This window comes from Ascidia mentula, chromosome 5 (assembly GCF_947561715.1).
Source record: "Ascidia mentula chromosome 5, kaAscMent1.1, whole genome shotgun sequence".
In the NCBI taxonomy this organism is placed as follows: Eukaryota; Metazoa; Chordata; class Ascidiacea; order Phlebobranchia; family Ascidiidae; genus Ascidia; species Ascidia mentula.
The window spans coordinates 4,160,559-4,178,373 of NC_138570.1; the positions used below are offsets into that span (position 1 = coordinate 4,160,559).

General features: G+C 38.8%; 4 protein-coding genes across 8 annotated transcripts; 1 reads left to right on the plus strand and 3 right to left on the minus strand.

Moving 5' to 3' along the window:
• Window positions 1-6: 6 nt before the first annotated feature.
• Window positions 7-1,120, minus strand: LOC145902104 (E3 ubiquitin-protein ligase MSL2-like). Of its 2 annotated transcripts, none has more exons than XM_082989967.1 (4): window positions 909-1,120; window positions 662-847; window positions 517-595; window positions 7-294 (listed from the first exon to the last, which is right to left on the minus strand). In XM_082989967.1, the coding sequence occupies exons 1-4, from the start codon at window positions 1,105-1,107 to the stop codon at window positions 177-179; spliced, it is 582 nt and encodes a 193-aa protein (XP_082846093.1). In that variant the 5' UTR covers window positions 1,108-1,120; the 3' UTR covers window positions 7-176. The 2 variants fall into 2 exon arrangements, with proteins under 2 accessions (XP_082846093.1, XP_082846092.1); XM_082989966.1 differs by having other exon boundaries at window positions 7-297.
• A 28-nt stretch (window positions 1,121-1,148) lies between these two features.
• Window positions 1,149-4,233, minus strand: LOC145902102 (small ribosomal subunit protein mS22-like). Its single transcript, XM_082989962.1, has 11 exons — window positions 4,057-4,233; window positions 3,806-3,874; window positions 3,623-3,736; window positions 3,314-3,398; window positions 3,123-3,249; window positions 2,715-2,879; window positions 2,236-2,373; window positions 2,027-2,166; window positions 1,872-1,961; window positions 1,533-1,644; window positions 1,149-1,446 (listed from the first exon to the last, which is right to left on the minus strand). The coding sequence occupies exons 1-11, from the start codon at window positions 4,166-4,168 to the stop codon at window positions 1,357-1,359; spliced, it is 1,242 nt and encodes a 413-aa protein (XP_082846088.1). The 5' UTR covers window positions 4,169-4,233; the 3' UTR covers window positions 1,149-1,356.
• Window positions 4,234-4,683: 450 nt separating this feature from the next.
• On the plus strand, window positions 4,684-10,383 carry LOC145902101 (tyrosine-protein kinase HCK-like). Of its 3 annotated transcripts, XR_014402575.1 has the most exons (15): window positions 4,684-4,860; window positions 4,936-5,019; window positions 5,082-5,159; window positions 5,262-5,355; window positions 5,766-5,861; window positions 5,990-6,093; window positions 6,175-6,309; window positions 6,771-6,929; window positions 7,101-7,231; window positions 7,537-7,665; window positions 8,128-8,278; window positions 9,008-9,139; window positions 9,417-9,562; window positions 9,677-10,193; window positions 10,230-10,383. XR_014402575.1 is itself a non-coding variant. In XM_082989961.1 (14 exons), the coding sequence occupies exons 1-14, from the start codon at window positions 4,734-4,736 to the stop codon at window positions 9,731-9,733; spliced, it is 1,623 nt and encodes a 540-aa protein (XP_082846087.1). In that variant the 5' UTR covers window positions 4,684-4,733; the 3' UTR covers window positions 9,734-10,383. The 3 variants fall into 3 exon arrangements, 2 of the variants coding, with proteins under 2 accessions (XP_082846087.1, XP_082846086.1); XM_082989961.1 differs by having other exon boundaries at window positions 5,990-6,098; window positions 6,180-6,309; window positions 9,677-10,383; XM_082989960.1 differs by having other exon boundaries at window positions 9,677-10,383.
• A 130-nt stretch (window positions 10,384-10,513) lies between these two features.
• Window positions 10,514-17,574, minus strand: LOC145902099 (tyrosine-protein kinase Srms-like). 2 transcript variants are annotated; one of them, XM_082989958.1, is made up of 16 exons: window positions 17,447-17,574; window positions 16,856-16,889; window positions 16,693-16,793; window positions 15,625-15,774; window positions 15,245-15,430; window positions 15,024-15,180; window positions 14,624-14,772; window positions 13,993-14,182; window positions 13,833-13,933; window positions 13,502-13,648; window positions 12,913-13,062; window positions 12,497-12,642; window positions 12,256-12,372; window positions 11,984-12,137; window positions 11,589-11,723; window positions 10,514-11,169 (listed from the first exon to the last, which is right to left on the minus strand). In XM_082989958.1, exons 1-16 carry the CDS (start codon window positions 17,478-17,480, stop codon window positions 10,940-10,942), a joined length of 2,181 nt encoding a protein of 726 aa, XP_082846084.1. In that variant the 5' UTR covers window positions 17,481-17,574; the 3' UTR covers window positions 10,514-10,939. The 2 variants fall into 2 exon arrangements, with proteins under 2 accessions (XP_082846084.1, XP_082846085.1); XM_082989959.1 differs by lacking the exons at window positions 15,625-15,774; window positions 16,693-16,793; window positions 16,856-16,889 and having other exon boundaries at window positions 10,516-11,169; window positions 17,447-17,563.
• Between the last annotated feature and the right edge of the window lie 241 nt (window positions 17,575-17,815).

A 17,815-nucleotide genomic window follows, 5' to 3' on the forward strand; every position in this document is an offset into this window, starting at 1 on the left:
CGAGCATTTTATTTTTTCTTGCGCAAAACCTTTCTTGAAGAAATACAACACAAATACACCATTTTCCATCTAAACACACACGTTCACATGTGATTTTGGCAGTAACACAATTCCACCAGTTGCCCGTGTCTCGCGCCGACGGCATATAACGTTTAGCTACGAGGTTTCTTTCCTACTCATGTTTTGTCACTTGCTGTTGTGGCAGATTGACTGCTAATGTCCACTTGCTCTATGTTCATCGCATCTTGCAACACTTGTTGAACAGGGATGTTAAGCAGACTATTTGTCACATACCTCCTTCAAACAAAAAGACAACCATATGTCACATGTTCTTTTTGGGTTATCTAATATAGTCAGTGAATAAAAGTTATTTTTAATTATGTGAGAAAAATAGATTAAATAAAATATCTAACGTAGACCTAACAAATCTTCATCTTTGAATTATCATAGATTTAATAAAATTATGTATATGTCTGAGAAAATCCTGACATATGGCAACCCTAGTATATATGCTACCTGGCAAACTTTCTTTGGGCCCGCTTGCGCTTTGTAGGTGTGTCATCTTTGGGAGTGTCACTTTTTGTAGCCGCAAGCTCTGGCATTTGTATGAGGTTTAGGATTAACCAAAGTATTGCAAAAAAGGAATGGTCACAAAATATACCATTTTTGCGCTTCTTGTCATAGTTAACGATGTGTTCCAAGATTGGTGAAGCGGAAATAAGTTGACAAATCTTTTTGAAACACATGACCAATACAACTAGGTGTGGATTTACTTCAAAGACCTCTGCATCTTTACACCAGCTGCATTGTGGTCGCAAGATCATTTTTCCACCCTTACACTTTCCACCTAAAATAATTATGTCTTTAATATTATTAATATGTTATAAACTGACAACACCAAGACTTACAAACGAAATGTTGGCAGTGTGATTGAGTAGAGGACATTGGGTCAACAACTACATTGGCGCAAACACAACAGGTCAGTGACTGCCGTAACCAAGGTAATAGCTTGTAAAGGTCATCAAAGGTCGCCTGATCATCGTACTTGCAGGTGAGGAAAGTCTGGCACACTTGCAGGTACAGATTAGTGCAATTTTCAGTGTCCATGTTTAAAACAAGTTAAAATTTTTCCTACCATGTATTTACCATCTAGAAATCAAGTAGAAATTTTACGCCACTGTATGACAGGAAAAAGTAAACATATCACAACAGTCACATACAGCACGAGTGAAACAACACAGATTCAGAGCAAAATAAAACAACACAGATACAGAAACAATTTTGCAAAATTGTGCAGCTTTAAATGTCAGTTTTTCATTGTCAAACAGCAGCATTAAAATTTAACAACAAATTGCGCTAAGAGGTTGCAGCCGTTTTCGGTTGTTGAGTGCTCTGTAGTGCCAATGTTAGCGAACTTTTATTGGTGGAGTTTTCAAGTATATATATCTGTTGAAAAAAAAAAATATATATATATATATATATATCAGTAGTATATAAACTTACGATATTTTGTTCTGCAAAGCTAAACCTACCTCAACAAAGTCAGTATCATCAGCATTTTGTTTTTCATTTAGAGTTGTGGCGGTTTTGGAATCTGGATGAACTATGGTGTAAAGTCTGATCAAGTCAGCCGCAGTTGATATTCTGCAAAAACATTAAGGCAGTAACACAGTAACACAGTAAACATGTTTTATCCAATTTTTAGTTACTAAATACGAAAATTAGTAAAATATCATAGATTTAAGTTTAAAAATTTCCAACCTCAAACAAAATTTAAATTGCAAAAATGTTATTATACACTGTAATTTGAAAACTGAGTTAACTTGATTAACCAAAATAAATTAACTTGATATTTTAAGTGATTTTCTTACGGGAAGTTTTCTAATGTGTTCTGCAGAACTCCATCAATTGATTTCTGCTTGGTAAGGTACAACACAAAGCCACCAAAAAACCTAGTTGAACTGCAAGAAAATATATTGAGTGTCATTGTAATTAATATCAACTACTTAAACATATGCAGATATACCGCAGAAGTTCATATTCCCCCTTTTCTTCAACGTCATCGTAAACTCTTTGCGTGTGTTTAATAAATTCAGGGGAGTCTGGTTCGAATTCAACAAGAATTCTTTCAAGGATATTTTCATGAAGCCTGTTTTGGAACGCAATCTGCAACAACCCGATATTATGGTGGTTGCATGCAACTAATGATATCAATATTAAAGAGGAGACACACACCTTGGGGTCATTAATTACTGGATCCTTGTGAAAGTTTCTACCAGGTACTGGGTAGTACACAGTTAAGATCCTGTCCCTTTCAGGCCAGTTGGCTTTTCTAAGCAAACCGTTTGGTTCGCGAACCACCACCAATCTGTCCTATACAAACAAAACATAGGTTTATCAAAATAAAGCTATTAGATAAGGGGGTAAATATTTCACAGCACAACAAGTCATTCAATACGTACACCAATATTTTGTTATATGTCCGGGATTGTGTTTTGTCAATATATGTAAAGTTAAAAAAAAGGCTGGATGTCCGGTATTTGCTTTAATTTTTCTCAATTGGCACACAAAGTCAAAGACATTTTTTCAACAAATTTGTTAACTGGTTACTGACCGTTTCATCGTTCAATACAGTTTTTAGTCACATTTTATCAGCAGCACTACCCAATTTTTTAACACATGACAACAATACAAAAAATGTTAATATTTGTTACATCTTGTTTAACATCTTCTGTAATGTCTGTGAAGACAATGGAACTTTCTTCATAACCATCTAACAGTTCATCACAGGCAATAGTTTCATCAATAGGTTCTCTCTCTAGCATAACTGGTGGCATTTCAAGAAGGGCATCAGCTTTAGGATTCATCTTCTCAAATTCCTATTGAGTGATGAATACAGCAATGTTATACATACTACAAGTAAGTAGAGTGACTAACTAAGACAATTTCCAAATTGAAAAGACATAAGAGGTGCCCTTTCAACAAATCGAGACATTTAAAATTACTACATCGGCCATCTCAATTTTATGCAAAACTGTATATGGCGGTGACCTTGACACACTGAAAGAGTTTTAGGCCATACTAAGCAATAGAGTCAATAATGAATATTTTGTTCCCATTACCTCCTGTAGTTGCTCTTTGGTGAGAAGTCTCACCCTTGGCATATGTTCATATTCGGTTTTCTGCTCAGCGAACAATTTTTCTGGGTTTCTCCCAGTGACCGATTTCAGCAGTTTCTGCACTCCAGGTCTAAATTTGCAAAAGCAATTTTTTTGATAAAGCACTATTTTTTATCACAGTTTTTTTTACTTACTTTGCAAAGTCTGGATCCATCCGGTGTCTAACGGGAGTTTTCTGCTCGGGTCTCAATTCCTTCCCAAAAACTATTTTAGCAATATCTGCATGTGTGTAGAATTTAATGGCACATATTGTATGAATGCAACTTTTTTTCAAAGGGTAAGGGATTTTGAAATAATTTGTAAGTTCACTTGAACAATGCACCTCCTAATTATACACAGATAGACAGCATACACAGCCACATTGTTTAGATTTTGGACAGAAAATAGCTCATGTGCAACATTTGACACCCTTCATAACTACATAATTCGATGTAATGGCAAACCTGTAGGTTGAAAATGGTTCTCAGGATTGGTAAAGACTTTGTGTGGGAGAGAATACATTTTTCTTGCCTCATCATCAACTATTTTGCTATCGCCATCATGAACCACACCATTTTCTGTCAAAGAAACAATAACCTCTACAGTTCACCGCTCCTAACTACACTAAAGCACAACAGTGAACTCACGAATGTCCAAGACTCTCTGTCTGATGTTGCTCATTTTCTTCCATTCCCACGTACCATTGTCCTCAGGAACTAGACAAAAATATTTAGTAACAGTAAAAAGTATTAATGTCACAAAAAATTAAAACAAAATAATAACGCAATTGCAAGCCGCACCTTTTTCACTAAGTGAACACAAAGCTGTTTAACCATTGTAATTTTAGTTAAATGAGGTATGTTTGCAAAATTCGATGAACAACGCAGTTTAAACTTACAGTCTGTACGAGAAAATACTGGAAATGAGTCTGGTCCAGAATAAACTGTACGACGACCGAACCCAACTTTGGTCATCCGATAGATGGAACATCGAATTGATAAAGCAGTCATAGTTTTACGAAAAGTCCATCAGTTCCGCAACAACACTTAGCAAACTTCCTTGCTTATGAATCAAAACTCACGAACACCACATGGGTTACTCATGCGTAACAAAAAAGACCATAAAATGTACGATTTTTATTAGTGGAAATTTTCTCAAAAACCTACTGCCGACATTCACATTCTTTGGGCATATTTCAACAATCCAAATATTTTACATATAACATGGATACAATTTTCATAGTGCAGAGGCGGTTGTTAAAAATGTGTGTGTGCTTTTCGTTCGTATTGGTGATGTTTACTTTTTGTCCGAGTCAATTCAGCTTCACAGTCACCGCGTACTTTGTGCTCTTGTGAAAGGAGTGGCGTAATATTAGCTGGTGTCTCAATCCGTTGTGCGGTTCGGATTACATTATAGAAGCTGTATCAATTTGACTCGAAAGGTGCCTTGTATATATGTTGGGTGCGGACGAGTATCTTTCAGCGTGTAAACATATTAACAGACGTTGCTCATGTTTCAGTTTAAATATAGAGTGTATCTTTGATTTAACACCATGTAGAAATAGTTGCGGAAATTATGTGCAAATTCTTCTGTTGTTGCTGCATTTGGTGCAGGGACTGCTGCTGTCCAAGAGAAGATGACATTGTCATGACAGACATACGACGGGGTGAAGACAATGCCGCATCAGACGTCGAAGTAGCAGGTTTGTTTCAGCTCCTGGTTATATAGCGTTGTGGTCATATAAGTTGTGACAAGCAAATAATTTGATTTGTTTTAGAACCAAAAGGAACAAATAGTCAAGCACCTGACGTAAATTATTACGATACCGAAATTCCCAAGCACAAATATCACAATATACCGGGTAAATTGTTCTATTTTCAGCCACATTCTAAATAATATGAAGGAAAATAAATCTAAACACAGAAAACGACAAATCTCAAGCAGAGACAAACGGAACGCGGAGAGTGGAAACACCTCCCAACCTCAGGGCTCGTATGCCAGGTAAAAAACAATAGTTTGGGCTTAATGCTATACGGATGTGTATGTAACTGTACAAGCTAGTCGGCCATGTAAACATGCCGGTATCGTGTTACGGTTCGGCAGTCGGTGATCTATATTACGCAAAGTACGATTTCGATGTCAACTCTGGTCCATACGTACAATGCAGCCGCGGAGAACGTCTCAAAATACTGGAAGGGTAAGTGTGCATGTGCAAGTAAAATCTTTCACTTCGCAACTGAAAGTTAACTAACAACCGATAGTGGAACGTACTGAGCTTGCAAAGCACACATCGTTTAAGTAAACATAACTTCATAAGGGAGTGGCGATGGCAAACAAACAGTTGTGTGTGCAGCAACAGTGAAAATAAGTTTGGTCTATCCGGAACCCTATTCCGTGAAAATAACTTTTGTCACTACGGCGTTCCGGTACGGCTGATATGGCCTAAATAGTTATGATCAGATACAGAAGTTTGTTCACTTGTTTGAGAACTCCAAACACACACACAGTATTCGAAAAAATTTCTTTAATTTTTTTACGAAAAACTAATCGCGTTGGTAGAAACATTTCCTACTTTCACCACGTGTGTCTTTTACCTCAACTTATCAGGGGCGAATCGTGGTCTCTCGTCGAGCTGGAGAACAAAGAGCAAGGCTATATTCCAAACAGTTACATGACACACATTGAAAGCTTGGAAAGTTACGAGTGAGTATAATGTAAAACCTCAATCGTAGAACCGTCGATGGTCACCTAATATACATTAAAACTTCTTTGAGATAAGGGATCTACTCTTTCAGTTTTTAGGAAACTTCATGCATTCCGTTTTGTCACAGATGGTATTTTGCTACTGTGAGTCGACAGGAATGTGACAAGCTTTTACAACGGCCACCGTCCACAAGAGGAACATTTATGGTCAGGGATTGTTTGTCCAAGCCAGGTTTGGTTAAATGAAGTGTTCACACGATCACACTATGTTAGCTATACAATTAGTCTTTAACCAACCGCTTTTCACGACCAGGTCAGTATTCTCTCTCAGTTCTTCAGCAGGGCGACAGGGTTTCACACTATCGTATTTTTCACGATGACGGTGGATTCTTTCTCGAAAGAAACCTCGCCTTTGCAAGTATACCCGAACTAATTGGCCGCTATCAAGGTAAACATAACTATGCACACTAAATGACGTGATTTGATGCGGTAAGTTTATAAATAACTACTTTCCTTGGTTAAGTCTGTGAGTGTCACCATGTGGCCGTCGTGCAAATGTATGTTTTATTTTATTTCGCTGAATCAGTGGTTTTTAATCGGTGGGAAACGATTGGGTTTTTGGTGGGTAATTAGTCTGCACCACAATATACAAAATCAATTTGTGTTATGTATTCACCGTGTGCCAAACACCTATTGGCAGTTGGTCATGCAATGCCGTCAAAAATTGTTTTCATTCAATTCTAAGTTTAAAAACTGGTGGAAAAAACGATTTAAAGTGGGAAATGAGAGAAAAAAGGTTAAGACCACTGCACTAAACGATCCAAAGACATCTTGCAAACCATACAGCGATTATAAATTCGGAGAACAAACAGCAATAAATGTGTACGTTTCTACTTTTCTTATTTGTAGACAACGTTTCGGGACTGCTGGGGCGTTTAATAACACCGTGTAAACAGCGAACCGCTCCTCCGATGTTGTCGCTGCGCCTCGATTCTCTCCGCATCGACCGTTCTGAGGTGAAGAGATTGGAGATGTTGGACGCCGGCAATTTCGGGAAAGTTTACAAGGGTGAGTGAAAATTACTCATCGGACAATCTTAACAACATTTGGCATTGGCAATTGCTTCTGTGACATTATAAAGTGCGCCGAAATATAACTGTAAGTGGCGTTGAGGCCAATTTTAATTAACGCTTTTATATAATAAACATAATACACTTATCTGCAAATCGGCAATTGCAGGACGCTGGAAAAGATACATTATCGCCATCAAGACCAGAAAAACGGGAGTAATGAATGTCAAAGAATTTTTAGAAGAGGCCGAAACAATGTCAAGACTTCGTCACAATAACGTCGTTCAGCTTTGTGGAGTGGTATATGAATTCACTGATAATTTACATACAAAATTACATTTTTTGAAGTGTTTACGATCAGTGAATACCATTAGTTTTTTTTTTAAAACACTATTATAATCAAATTAAAAACATTTCGTTTATTGAATGAAATGTATGTTATTTCAAGTATGTAACTATGATATTTCGACGCAATGAAACCTGTTCGTGTTTGTTTCTTTTTTGGTGATTCAAGTGCTATATGTTTTCCAGCTCTGTGGGGCGAAAAAACCTCTTCTGTAAGTTTATTGATTGAGGGTTTTCTCACATACATCTTGTCGTTTAAGGTTTGTGAGGAGCCAATTTACATTATAACCGAATACATGAGCAACGGCAGCTTGTTGGATTATATGCGTGAGGCCTTGCAACCACAGGACCCTTGGACATTGTTGGAGCACACGACTGTTTCCATACAGGTGAAAATTTATTAAAATTCCTTTTCACAGAAACTGTTGTACAACATATAGTTTCACCACGAGTGGCGAACTAATGTTTGTGTGACGTATCATATTTTTAATACAAATGAAAGTTTGTTTTCTTCGAATCGCCTGTTGTCTCTATGGCTAACGGAGACTCAGTAACAGATTAGCACAAAATATTAAGCGATACCGATGATGCCTGCAAACACAGGCGAATATATATATATCAAAAAAACGTTAAACAGACGGACGACTGAGGATTATTTATAATATTTTATATTTTTACTACGTTTATATTTTACCGAATTAAAAACAACAAAGCAAAGTCCTAAATTCTATGTGCAATGAGACTTTTTTGAGCGTTATGTGAGCGTTAATGAAACTAGCCAGTGGACAAAATATAAAAAAGGACCAACTTAATGAAAAAGATACTGAAGCTGATTTCCTTATTTGTTATAGATATCTGATGGGATGTCTTATTTGGAGGAGAGAAGTTACATTCATCGTGATCTGAGAGCTGCCAACATCCTCGTTGGGGAGAATTTAGTTTGTAAAGTTGCCGACTTTGGACTTGCTCGTTTCTTGAAAGACCCCGAATATGTTGCCAAAGGTGAAGTGATTAAACCAATTACCTCAATGTTTTTTTTTATCATCTGAACTTACTGAAATATATTCGCCAATAGTTTTGTATGGTTATTGAGCTGCAAATTCGAATTTTATTTTGTCATGTATACATACATAAAGGAGAATCGCATTATGGATTATACGCCAAGCCTTTTTTCAGTCTCAAAATTTCTTTGTTTTAAAGCAAACAATGGCATCATGCCCCCATTTTTACAATAACAGGCCTCTATGTGTGCTTCACCCCCTATCGTGAGGACTATATGGTTAAAATATTATTGACAACTCACCACCTCACATCACAAAACCTGCGGCAATTTTTGTTTTTTTTTAATTTAGGTTTTATTTTGTCGTGTATGCATTAATGAAGTTTATCATAGTGATAACTAAACAGCACTCTTGAGAGAGAAAACGTGCCGAGGCGAGACATTTTTTGGGAAATTGCATCATAGATTAAGCTCCAGCTTCGAAATTTGTCAGTTTCAAAGCAACAATGGCATCATGGCCACCAATTTTTGTTTCGATCACACCGGGATTTGAACCCAGGATCTCCTGGACACGAATCTTAATCAGGTTTTCTTCCTGGTATAATGCCCCCATTTTGACAAGGCGGGCCCCTGTGTGTCGCTGCACCCCTTATCGTGGGGACTATGGTTACATATTATCGACCACTTACCACCACCACATCTTAAAACCTGCGGCAATTTTCGTTTTACAGGAAAGACGTTCCCAGTAAGGTGGACGGCCCCGGAAGCCATAACATACAGCACCTACTCCCACAAGTCAGACATTTGGAGCTTCGGCGTTCTGCTGTACGAGGTTGCAACCAAAGGTGGACGACCGTACGGAGGTGCGGTGACTTGCTGTGGACTTTAACTAGTTTCTATACGCGGAGCTTTATGTAGACGTGCATTTCATAGTTGATTACCTTGGTGGAATTATGCTGTTGGTCCACAGGTTTCATTGCCTGTGTCGTAACGTAAATGCGTTTTTACGTGATGGACTGTGAGGTCAGACATAAAAAGAACTTCGCATAATGCAGTCGCTTTGTATACAACGTGTATCAAAATTTTAATTCGCACAACCTTGTTTTCAAACAATTTGTTTACCATTGCTCTTCTCCCCAGATATGGGACACGAAGATGTGATGAGGTACGTTCAGAACGGCAATTTTCTTGCCAAACCGGATGAGTGCGACGATCTCCTCTACAGCATAATGACGCAATGTTGGGGGAAAGTCGTCGACGAACGGCCCACCTTCTCAAACATTAAGGTAAAAAGTATTCGATTTTTCGAATTAAAGATTAAACGATCATACGTACATGGTGTTTGTTTTTCTTTAAAAATTTTTAACTTTGTAGTTAACTGGTCTTTATAATTTCCACAGAAGTTTCTTTGCGATAACTTTGGATCCCTTGACGAGCCCTCATTCGAAAACGAATAAAAACCACTACCAGAGATTTTATATTAATTCTATCCTTTCCGTAACGTACGTCCTAAGTTCAAGTTTTCTGTGGAGAAAGCGTAAAGTTGTTCCGTTGAACGTACTCGTGTGCAGTAGCCAGATTGTAGACACTTCTGTTCAGTATAAAATGCTGAAATTAAGCACAACGCCACAAACGCTTACTGCAGTTCTTTACGGCCCCATACGTGTATAGGTATATGCTATAAAGGGGTTTGTTCTTTTGTACTATAAACTATTAGATATTGTGCAATGTAAGAAGTGTATTGCATCAAGTCATACGAATAAAAAAACCTAATGTTTATTAATAGCTTTGAAAAATTGCCCAATGCAGAAGTGTTTCCCATGCACTGTGTTGTGGTACAACATATTTCTGTTACCTTGGCATACGTGACCTAAAGTGACTTAGGACGACGCCAGAGTGGCCAACGTTATTTGTTAAGTATTGCCGCAGCACTGGAGTCAAAGGGGGGTATAGCCTCCAATTTGAAAAAATTACGTTTTTTGTGTGTTAAGTTTGTGTTGTGAAACGAACACACTGCAAAAGTTTACTGTACTTTCTTGCAGAGAGTTTTGTGCAATTCGTTTTCAACGAGTAGCGAAATGTCGTTTTGATAACGAACAAGAACTATTTTATTTTTGAATGCTTATATTTTAATTATTTATTTACATTATGCTGAAACAAACAATGAATTTGTCGGGTGCCCCAAACTCCAAAAAAAACGTACAATACAAAACTTTGTTTGTTATTTGGTTACGCTTTGCGTACGGGCGTTTATTCTGACAGTATAGGTATACAATGAAGTGGATATGTGCAATTTAACCAGCCGAAGTCAAACACACAATCACGTCTCCGGGATTTATAATAACTTTTCGTCGGCCACAAATGAAAAAAAAAAATTTATAAATGAACTTGGAAAAAAGCGCAAAATGACAGATTTACTGATAATTTAAATATATGAGAATTAAAACAGCGAGTGGATGAAAATACAGTGGAACATACTGGGTAGCAGTGCACGGAACTGGTCTCACGTTCTTTCAAAAAAAGGAAAGCATTGTAAGGAACAATGAGAAGATCACCGGTAAACAACAATAGAAAAATAGAAGCCGAAAATAACTTTATGTACAGTGCAGGCCATTACAGATTCGTGAAGTTCAAATTTGCTCGCAAAATATCAACAACATTAATTATGACATAAGAGCAAAGGTGTGCTTGAGTACGACCAACTCCACGTTGGTAGTGGTGTAGAAGTTTTTTAGTTTGTCGCGCAATGCTTTGAAGGTGGGCCTCACTTCTGCATTCTCGCGCCAACACTCCGCCATAAGTTCATATGCGTGGGTCGGGCAGTCTGACTCAGCGGGTTGTGGGATGCGATATCCTTCCTTCACGCGCAGTAGACTCTCGAGAGGAGCCATGTCTGAACACAGTATGCAAATAAAGTTGAATATAGCACCTATTGTACAAACCTTTCGGTTCTATATAATCCTGACCGCTTGAAAACTTCTTTTGAAATGACATTTTTTGTTAAAAGAAGGAACCGAAACTGTGATACAATATGCTGCATTTATGCACATACAGTGGATCAGAATAGATAAAATAGGTTTCATTACGTGGTTGAATGTCGTATACTGCTGCACAACTCTAACCGAATAATAAAAACCATACGCAGGTTGCTGTACGCGTTAAACAGTCTTTGGCTTCGATTTGGTCGCTAATAACCTGCTTTTTAACCCGAAGTCAATAACTAAAATAGGACGAAGAATAATCGGAAACGTCTTACATAAAGTGTTTAAGGTTGGATAAAACTATTTAAACGAACGTTGCAAGCTTTCTTACTGGGGTATGGGGCCTTGCCGTCGGTGAAAACCTCGTATAGAAGTACTCCATAGCTCCACACGTCCGAAGCGGTCGTAAACTTGCCGTAAATAGCCGCTTCCGGCGCTGACCACTTTGTAGAGATCTCCTTCATTTCTGCAAGCATTCGTTTTGTTACAAGTGGTGACAAGGCATACAATGGTTGCTTGGTAAAATCAAATCAAACCGTGATTGTTTTGTGCAAAAGACTACAACGTAAATGAACTATTCATGCAAAACCGAAAAGGTATGGAGACCGATAAAACTGGTTGTCGTGTCGGGCGCCCATGTGATGTTGATATCCTCACAGAGAGAATGTCAAAACGAAAGCATTTGTAAGCATGTTGGCTTCTATACCCCTCATGAAATTTACGTACCTCCTTCTTCCTGGTATACACCGTTGCCCAGAAACTCCGCTGTCTGAAAGTTTGCCAGCTTGCATTCGGAGTTTTTCGTCACCGACACATGTTGCGCTTGCAGGTTGCGAAGCACTATTTTCCGCGCTTGTAGGTAGAGCATGGCGTTTGCGATCTTTGCAATGTAACAGGCGTTAAAGCCAGCAGATTTTGGACATGTCAAGGACTGTTTTTTTACAAATATTTTAATATTAAACACCAAAGCTCTCTGGCAACTGATATGCGTTCCGTACCTGCTCTGCGACGCATATTTTTTCCAAGAAGTTAGCGAAAAGAGATTGTTGAAGGCAGGTCAGCAGAGAGCCCTTTTCCATCCATTCCGTCACAATATAAAGCTGGTCTCGTGCGTCCTGCGATAAAAATAACCTATTGTTGGATATTTTCGTAAATTTAGCTTTCGCAGTGTGACAGATCTGCTTATGCGTGCGCCCTTTCGTTTTAAACGTTTATTACGTACTTATGATTTGAGCTTACGTATTTAGCGATTCCATAGAAACAGGCAATGTTTCGATGCTGCAGGTTGTTGATCATGTCCACGTGGGTGCGCCATCCCCTTGATAACACCTTGTTCGTTTTGCGAACGATTGTAACTGAAGCGTCCATGATTCCTTCCCAAATTCCTACAAGAAATAAATGTGCAAGTTATGTAACGTTGCAAAGTTAGTGAGTTTTAACGAGTTGATGCAGGAACCGCAGCAAACCGAAACCTTTTACCGACGACTAAGTGTGCAACGTTATCCCTTTGTATTAGAATTAAATGGGTTGCGATGCCTTCACCTCTTGGAGGAAGTTTATATTAGGCGTTTGACCCGATGAAATGGTGGATACCGTACTGCCGGCATACATACAAACCATGCAAACTACCAGTGGATCAAGTGGTCTTTTTTTACCTTGCCAGCATTCGTGCTGCGTTCCGAAGAAAATTTGTTTGTCGAGGGCCACGGAACAATGTTCCAACTCTTTGGTCGCTTCCACTTTTTGACGTGGGCCATCCTTCGGGCAGGGTACGGTCAGCTTAAACTTCGGACTAAGCTGGTGGTCTTAACAGACGAAATATACTAATCAGGTGAATTATCGGACACAAAATAGTGTTGCAAGGAATCGCAAAGTATCCGTGAATACGTTTTATTGTTCTTTTTGGTATTAAACACAGAGCGCTTGATAACATGTTGCGTACAGGTTTTCAGTATACATAATTTTGAAAGTGAAATATCCACAAGGCGCATAACTACACTACGCATGCTCATCAGGCCATCAAACGACTTGCGACTAAAGAGTTTTGATTGTTATTCAAATAGGATTTTTCTTTTGGCATAAATTAACCTACTTTATTTGTCCGACTTATTTGTACGTTAATTTATGCCAAAAGAGCCGCCCTACTTATGTCGTACTATGGCTGGCAGCAAAACTAGCACAATATTTGATCATTATGCCTCATACACTTCCATATAATCAGCATTCATATGCAAGAAAACGTACTTCTGTAGTAAGTGATCAGTCCCGATATGCTGGCGAACTGCAAGCCTGAGCTGCCAAGGTGACAGAAGTTCCCGTCCATCTCGATTCTATAGTTTGTAACCCTGTAGTCGTTCTTATCCCCGTGGTAGGCGGTCAAGGTGTAACAACCTGAAAAAACATATAAGGGTACTGCGATTTGTCTGTGATTTTGTGAAAGTAATCGACTATTTTATATATTTTTCATGCTGGCGTTCCGGCTTAAAGATATTTATTCCTAAGCATTACCAAACCAACTCATTTGTTAAGGACAAAAACAATGAAACAAATGAAACAATGCAGTGCAAATGCAAACCTGCGCTCGATGCACTGTCCCGGATTAAATACATCCCGTGCGTTGCGCAGGCCATCAAAAGTTGCACGGCCTTTTCCCGGCCTACGTTGCCGAAATACCAACTAAAACACAGGGAAATATCACACTGTAGTCAAAGAACCTGATTTACTTCAGCACTTACGGCTGATTGGCAACTTCGGATGCGTATCGTGTGGCTGGATTTGTGTCTGGGGCCACCTCTTTTACGGGTGTAACCGGAATCGGCCGAACTGGTGCTGATAGGTTTTCAGCTACAGGTTGAGAACGGACAGGCTGTGGAGATCTTGGTTCTTCAGGTATTTTGGTGCTCTCTGCCACAAGGTTTTCTGTTTCTGTGAACAAATCGCAGATTACGTCGGAGAATGGATAGTACAATGGTTTTGTGTACAAAATAATTTTTGTTGCGTCCAATTCCTTTATACTGTGGTAGTGAATTTATTTGAAACAATCTAAGAGAGCATAACCAATATCAAGCTATACTCTGAAACTTTCCTTCCATCAAGTTAATGATGTGCCAAAAATGAATGCGTTAATATACACACAAGGCGAACCACCATCAATTATTCCACATAGCGGGAAGTAAACGAGCCTTCCGAAACTCTTTGACACACGGGAAATAAACGAGCCTTCCGAAACTCTTTGACACAAGGATTTCTTACGGTATATGTAAATAAACCCTCATGCAAATTGGAATGCGAGTATGAGTAACCAAAGTGTTTGAATTAAAGTTATGACGTTACACCGATTAATGCATTAGTTTAAGGGTTTAATACCGCCAGCCGTCATCAGGACGTAGTTATTTTCTGTGGAAACTGTAGTGACTGGCTCTAAACCAGGTTGTTGTTCATCTTCTTGGCTTGGGTCTTGGTTTGCGGTTAGTGATGCTGGAGCCGCTCTTAAGGGAGATGGTTTGGGCAATTTTCTGTCAAAGATCAAGTTTAACTTTGCACACAGAAATGTCAACAAAATGAAATTGATAGGCTTGATGCAGTTTTACCACAGCTATACTGCTTTTACGTCGAATTTCTCTCCAAGTTAGTAAGTGTATAATCACTGCCAGAATGAACAATTAATAGGACCTTAAGGCTTTTTCCCGCACCGAAACAAGGTTTTGGGGACCAGGGTTTGGGAACATGAAGTATTAGATGTATACTTATAGCGCAAATTGCGTACTGTAGTATGTTCATATTAACATATTCCGGTCTCTCTGACTCTCTTCTGTCGTTTCTTGGTTCAACTGTTTCTTTGATCGGTGCAAATCCATTGGTGTCTGTTTTATCATCATGATTAACGATGTAGAAGGTCGGCGAGCCGGTTCCTTCATTGTTCTCTGTACAGTCAACGGAATCAATGGTAAACAATACGTGACAATGACCTTTTCAGCCGTTTTAAACCTGCTTCTTCATCGTCGGATTCCGTTTGTGCCTCGCTGTGTTCGCTCGTATCATCATCGATTTCAATTTCATTTTTTTCTGCTTGCTCTTCTTCTGCTTGCTCTTCTTCGACTTCTTCGACTTCTGCTTCTTCCCCCTCTTTTGGACAGGGCACAGTCAACTGGTTGCCGATATCGACAGAGTTTCCTGTAAAAAAAACAAGTAAGCAACTGCTACTCAAAAGAAGTAGTTTGTTATTCCAAATGCCATATAAGTTAAAATTTGGACGTATTAAATTGCCGTCATTTGCTACAGTTGTGTTGTCGTGAATCAAAACCATATTGGCCAAATAAAAAAAAATACGCATCATGTGTAGATTTGTTTATTTCGCAAGCACGCACGTTTGTAAAATGCCACCAACGCTTGGAGGTTGGAAAATATGCGGGTGCTGCTTATCCAGTAGCTCTTGTTCTTGACGCACAATATTTTGTGGTGGGAGACCTTGAAACCTTCCGAGGCCGAGCCTTTCACTAGCGATAACGAATACATGTCTACAAACAGAAATAAAGTCAGCTAAGGTTTGGTTTGTATTCAAAAAAACAAAATTATGCAAACGATGACTCGAAAATTATGCACTTTTCGGACATATGCGTATTTTCATCAATGCCATATTTTTACTAATTTAAAAAACGCAAACACAGGAAATGTAGGCAAAGACTTGTCCTTAAATTGTACATAGTGCCAAAAACATAATAAGTTGTGATAAAACTATGCTATAAAGCAGCAAGCCTGGATTGCACTCGCTAATGAAGTGTATGGTTTGTCACGCTTGATTGGGCGCAAAAATCCGCACAAAATGTTGCGCATGCGCAATAGATAAACATGGCGAATGTATTGAAGATTTGTTGCTGCGAAGTGCTGGAGTGGCGTAGTTGCTCATTAGAATGCAATAATAGCCTGAATGCTGTAAATGTATGCAAGGATTTTAAAATAGACTGCAATGCTGACGGGTGCCTGACTCATCTGGAAAACAATCTGCGGTAAGCCTGAATGATGTTGTTGTTATGACTTGACAGACTATATGTTGTTTTAAAGAAACGGACATGAAACGGTGATTGCAAAGCTAATTTTGGGTTGTCTTTGGTTAATTCTGTGGCCTTTCACTTGTTTCTTTTATTTGTTTCAGTTAAAGGCTAACCGGTATTTGGAGAAAGTTACTGTCACCTCGCTTACCTTGTAATGTCAGGTCACTATCACAAAGTATGAATGCTTAAAGTCGTAATCAGATCTGATGTTTCAATATTTGTAACATACAACTTACTTCTCATTACTATGACGTCACAATGTGTTGCAGTAGAGACGTCTTGTTACACAGGATTATTAAGTTGACATGCAATTTGACGTCATAAAGTGCCCAAATTTACACGTTTGGAACGCACTAGCGTATTTTATTTGGTAGCAATTAATACCTGGAGTCGAATCGCTGTCTCTTATTAAAAAAGTTCCAACCGCCAAATGCCGGGTAAGATTGGCTTCCGCTGCTAATCGACCAATTTTGCCGAAGTACCATCTGTAAAGATAAATAAGTTAAAATAAAACTATACGAGCTTGGAAAATGGCAAACAAGGTTACCTTTCTTTTTGTATGCTCTCACCTTCCATAGTTTCTGTCAAACAGATTTAGCCAAACTTTAAAAATTATCATATCATGCAAAAACCAATAATAGGCTTCTAGTGCCAAATTACTGCTAAAGCAATCGGCTTAATTGTCTGACTAAACCTTGTTTAGAGAATGATGCCTTTCTATAGCGGAAGCCCACGCTCGCGTAACGTCATGCCGAAACAGAAAGGCCAGCTCTATGCCAGATTTGACGTCATTTTATTGTGCAGCATTGAGTTATACAATACAGGTCTGCCTAGGTTCACGATAATTTTTCGGCTACTTTGTGAGTTGTTTTAAGTATGTACAGAGTGGCCAACCATTTTTACACTATGCGCAGGCGGCTTGAAGACCTCCAAGACAGAATGATGCGCTTACGGTCCAGTTAAAATATTCATTTTACATATTATCCGCGTATATCCACAACTGCAAGTGAACGAATCGTTCAGCTGCTTGTTTTGACACGGTTTCATTTAATGCTGGGCCATCGCAAACGCAGAGGCAGAAGCTACTACCAAATATAGTATCATCCGCGTAATATATTGTTTTAAATCTGTGTCATACCTTGAGGCTTTGCCATTCCCTCTTCAGTTTCCATGCCTTCAGTACTCGCATGCAATATATCAACTAAACCTGCACTGGTGTAATCTAATCCAGTAACACTGGCAGTGGCCCTATAAAGACAATCGTGCACGCTCAATTTACTTCCTTGTTATTGCACACACCACTTATTACGCGACGGCGCTGTCGATGACGTCAGATTTCCGGCATCCCGGCTCTACCGTGCTGCCCACGTGTGCACAAGACATTATTGTGTACAGTACTCGGGTCTGGTGCGTTGACGACCTGGGTGAGAATAGGCAGCCTTTAAGGAAAAAGAACACACGCAAATTACGTTAGAATAACATGTGAAGTAACTCGACAAAACACCAT